Source organism: Sinocyclocheilus grahami, unplaced genomic scaffold, assembly GCF_001515645.1.
Source record: "Sinocyclocheilus grahami isolate Dianchi unplaced genomic scaffold, SAMN03320097.WGS_v1.1 scaffold99.1, whole genome shotgun sequence".
NCBI lineage: Eukaryota > Metazoa > Chordata > Actinopteri > Cypriniformes > Cyprinidae > Sinocyclocheilus > Sinocyclocheilus grahami.
In genome coordinates, this window is record NW_015505278.1 from 681155 (window position 1) to 685865 (window position 4711).

The following is a 4711-nucleotide window of genomic DNA, read 5'->3' on the forward strand; positions in this document are numbered from 1 at the left end:
GTCTACGTCACGATGTGGGAAGATTTGCATAACGCCGCCCAAATGTTCACGCAAAGAAAGAAGGCGTAACTTTTATTTTCGCTGTAGTATTGTTGCCGCCGCCATGTCGTGAAGGCACTGTGTGATTCGTTGTGAAAGCATTTTTGTCGGCCTCTGCTCACTCAAGCCCACCGGCAGTTCCTCACTCTAGCCCCCGGCCTCTGCTCACTCTGGCCCTCCGGCCGTTCCTCACTCTGGCCCGCTGCCTAAACAGACAGAGCGCAATAATTCTGAGTCACATATGCATTTTGCTAAAATATTCGTTGTTGGACATTAAATGTGCCTTTTGTAGAATTTTAAACCTACATATAGGTGTATTCTTATGATAGCAGTAACTGTAAAGGGAGTATTGTAATGGGTAAATAAAATAAAAAAAGTCAGCTAGTACAGTCCTAATTACTAAGCTTACTACTTAATTACTACTTAATGTGTGTTTCTTATAGCAGTTAAAAAGTAGTTTTAATTTAGTGATTTTAACTTTTAGTTTAGTGATTTTAATGCTTGCAATGTTAGATTGTAAAGTTCTAATGCTATCTGTTCTAACTATAAAAGGTACATCTGTCATAAAACCAGAGAAAAAGACTGCATGGCTATGATAGTATGTAATATCTTTACATTCCTGTTCAATGTTAGAGGAGCTCAGCTTAGTCTGACAGTTTGCCTGCCCTGGACCAAGTTAGCTTTCCAGCATAAGTTGCCACAGTGACTGATTTTGATCTTTGTTAAATTTGTTTTATGGAACCAAATCATTTGACAATGAGTCAGACTAACTGAAATAAGCCTGGCCTATTTGGTAAACTTGTTTTATGAAACAGGCCTTGAGGCATTAGAAGTCAGAAGACACATAAGTTAATTTATGATTTGCTGTCTGCCTGAACCAAAGAAATAAATGTGATCATATTTTTTCCACTGCATCGAATCGCATTGTGTTGAATCGGATCGAATAGAAATCGGATCGCACTGCATCGTAATAGGGGTGAATCGTATCGAATAGCTAGCTACTTCATATGTATCGACAATGTATCGTATCGTTGGCTATGCATCGAGATGTGTATCGCATCGGCCTCAGTTATGGAGATGCACATCCCTAATATATACACACACACACACACACACACACACACACACTAGCCATTGTTTAAGGATACTGACTTCGGTGGTTGTGAACTGGTCTCTAAGGAAGTCCAGGTCCTCTTCCAGAGAGTCCAGATTCCGGGAAGCTGTAGCAAAGTTTTTTTCCAACAGCGCCTGGGCCTCATCAATATCATACTCCAACATGACATTAGCCTGTTACACAAACACAAAAACCACAGCTGTAAGCTAGTTTGTCATTATATCAATTAACGATTTTTTTAAGCCCAATAGGCTATTTGAGTGAGAAGCCATTTAGCATAAATATTGTATCCAATTCCAAGCAATTGAATGTACATTTTAATAAACAGACAGTCCAAAAGGAAGTGCCTTGCTCAACAGTGCAAACAGGGTTTCTGTAACTCTTTAGTTCTCAAGTTGCTCCAATTTGGACTGAATTTCCAATTAACAACCAAGCTGTTACAAAACCAAATGTAATTCAAAACTACAGACAAACTATAGACAGGCATGTGATACACTGCTAATCACGCAAACGGTTTCATCAGTTCATGAGGAGCACAAGCTGTACAATCCCCTACCTACCCTCTTACAACAACTGAGCTGCACAATAGTCCAAAGAGCAAAAACTATAGGCAGTAAACATCAATGCTTTAAATATTCAAAATGTCAAAAATTTTAAGTCACATCTCGAGTCGTTTTACTTCCATATTGTGATGTATTTCTCATTGACCCAGGCTGGTGATAGAATTAGAATTGCACTTGATTTTATCTGTCTGTAAATCATCTGTCTCTGTAGATATAACAGGTGGTTAAGAGAGTAATTATGATAAATTTTATATTTCATGTTGACTATTAATACAATGAAACACAGTAGTCAACACTTACCCCAAGCCACAAACACACTTTATCTGTGGGTGGGACAGAGGCTTTGCAATAGACGTTATCAGCCAACAGAAAATGTGTCTCCATGGGATCTGTAGTGTCCTGTGATTGGACATTCATAATTAAGAACAGGAAAACAGAAAATTAAGAGATGAGAGAGTGTGAGAGGTAATAAAAAGTAACAGAGAACAAAACACATTTTTAGGCATTAGAGTTGCTTCCCTACATCAATTTGCATATATGGAGATATGGGAGTTAAAAATTGTGATAGCCTCACCTTCTTTTTCTGCATGTGCCTTAGGATTTCTAAAGTTTGTTTGATTTGTGGGATCTGGCTTTTCAACCTAAAACAAAACAAAAAAATATCAGTCAAGTGGAACTAGCGACAATATTTTATGCTTACTCTGAGTAATGAATCTGATTTTTTAAACGCGGCAGTAAATCGCTGTTTATTTGTTCCTTATATTGTCTTTATAGGAAGAGCATCCTTTAGCATTGACACAGGAACTGATCATTGCCTATTACTTCACAGCGTAGAATAGACTATAAACAAACCTGAGTTTCTTCTGAGCCAGATTGAGCTCCATATATTTATATTTCTGATACTGTTCATCCAGCTTCCTCAGCACGGCGTCTGCTGTGTCATTGCCCGGCTGCTTCATGAAGGCATCCACATCTTCCTACAGAACCACAGTGACAGTTCACATCTCATTAACGACATCTTATGGGCTTCCTAAATGAATTACATCCTATTAAGTACTTAAATACTGGTTAATCGTGTGTTATCTGTCACCCAAAGCTCACTGCACCGACAAGAGCAAGCAAAGGCTGCAGCCTTATAAGGAGAAGAGCAGGGCGCTTTCTACTTAAGAAAGCCGTTTAAAGACCAACACAGCTTTAACGGGAAACTATCGACAGCACGGAACGTGAAAATGAACTATATTCCATATTCCCACTGACCACAAATATTGCTTCGGGGATTCCGAGGTGTTTTTTCTTATTTGCAGCTCCTGCATTGCCACTCTCTATGGTCATCGCCATTTTGGAGAGACTCACGGCTCTTCCTCTTCACGCATGCGCCCGCTGCTCTTACGCACGAGCGCGGCCTGCACAATAAAAGTGATGAGACATAATTAAACGCTGAGCCAGTGATGCATTTTGAGGGTCCACCGATGTTTTAATCTGGTCATTATCTCTTTGAATGTGTTTGGAAATGTTATATAAGTTCTTAGTGAAATCATGGTTGGGAGAACGTATGAGTTAACAAATCCCCCAGCAGATGTCAGTGTCGCCCAAACGACCCAGAGAAAGAGCGCGAGGCGCTGGCCATCAGGGTTGCCAGGTTTTCAGAACAAAACCCGCACAATTGCTACTCAAAACTAAACTGGCCCAATCGCGTTTCAAGGGTTCCTCCAGTAAAATTCGCATTCCATGGGCTAAATATCACGTTATTGGGGGCGCTTCTATGGAGGACGAAACCTGCAGAAATTAAAAATAATTACATTTAAATAAATGTGTGTATAAATACACGTATTCTTGTTTAAATACATATATAAATAATTAAACGTGATTAAAGTAGGCAAATAAATAAAATTAATTAGTGGGAAAATGGAAAATGTTTAAGGAAATGCTAAACTCATCCTATTTATTTTCCTTTGATCACTCTTTTATTTCTGAATGTAGTTCCGCATTTACTTTTCCTCTGCACAACATGCTAATGAGAGGGTGTCAACCATGGGCTTGGTCGGGTCTTGTGATAGCTGGGGGCGCGGCTTTCCCGCTGACAGGAGATGCATGGTGTAAATCCAGTATAGCCTAGTAAAGTCATTTTGCCGTTCGACAGAGCAAGATACATAGAAAAATTGAGCTGTATTGTCCGTACAGTATCTGTGACTTTACAAACGACCCAGTGGAATGCCCAGAGGCGTCATTTCCGGGCATTCGATATTCTCAAATCTAGGGACCGTCTCTAAAGTTACATACGATATTGGTATACACTTTTCTAACTTCAATAGCATTTGAGGTAAATTACTTACAGTAATACAACCATCTGTGAAGTGTTCATGTAGTTCTCAGTTATAATGCACACCTTTTAGATTTTTTTAAATCTAGCTTGTATTGATTACTTTCATCCCAACTGATGGGGTCGAAAGTAACAATAGGCCTATGCAACCAATGCTCAAAGTGAAATTATACTGAAGTCGTTCTACATTTGTACAAAATAGCTTCTGGTATTGATAGACCGCACTTGTGCTATATATCTGTCTAATCTTTTAAAATTATGTTTTTCTGAAAAATGGTACTTTCGCGCCTGCTCTTCCTACTGCTAATATTAATGCTACTGTTTTGTATTATTGAAATTAACATTATACATGCATTTTAGTTAATATGCAAATATTGAACATTGTATAATTACGCATATAAGAAACAGCTACAAAAATAAATAAAAAGTGCTATAAAGTTTGTTTGTTTTTTTAATTAGCATAGCAACGCGTACATTTTTAAATGAGCAACTTTAAAATTTGGTCAAAATATAAGCAAATTATTGCACAAAAGTGAAAGTACTTTTATCCGTAAAAGTACAGTTTCTCATAAAAGTAAGAGAGGTCTTTGACACTGAATATTTTCATTGAAAATTTTCTGTTTCTCACACCACAACAAAACTGATTAAGTACTATGAAAAAATGAAGTAGATGTG

At 38.1% G+C, this 4711-nt stretch overlaps 1 protein-coding gene across 1 annotated transcript in view; it reads right to left on the reverse strand.

Annotated features, from left to right (window-relative positions):
* Positions 1 to 3110, reverse strand: part of LOC107588140 (prefoldin subunit 3-like) — a 5255-nt gene extending 2145 nt beyond the window's left edge. Inside the window, exons 1-5 of the mRNA XM_016276152.1 lie at positions 2974 to 3110; positions 2569 to 2693; positions 2291 to 2357; positions 2017 to 2115; positions 1188 to 1326 (exon numbers count right to left, since the gene is read on the reverse strand). Coding sequence (XP_016131638.1) covers positions 1188 to 1326; positions 2017 to 2115; positions 2291 to 2357; positions 2569 to 2693; positions 2974 to 3054 — 511 coding nt within the window. The 5' untranslated portion in view covers positions 3055 to 3110. The remainder of the gene's footprint in view (positions 1 to 1187; positions 1327 to 2016; positions 2116 to 2290; positions 2358 to 2568; positions 2694 to 2973) is intronic.
* Between the last annotated feature and the right edge of the window lie 1601 nt (positions 3111 to 4711).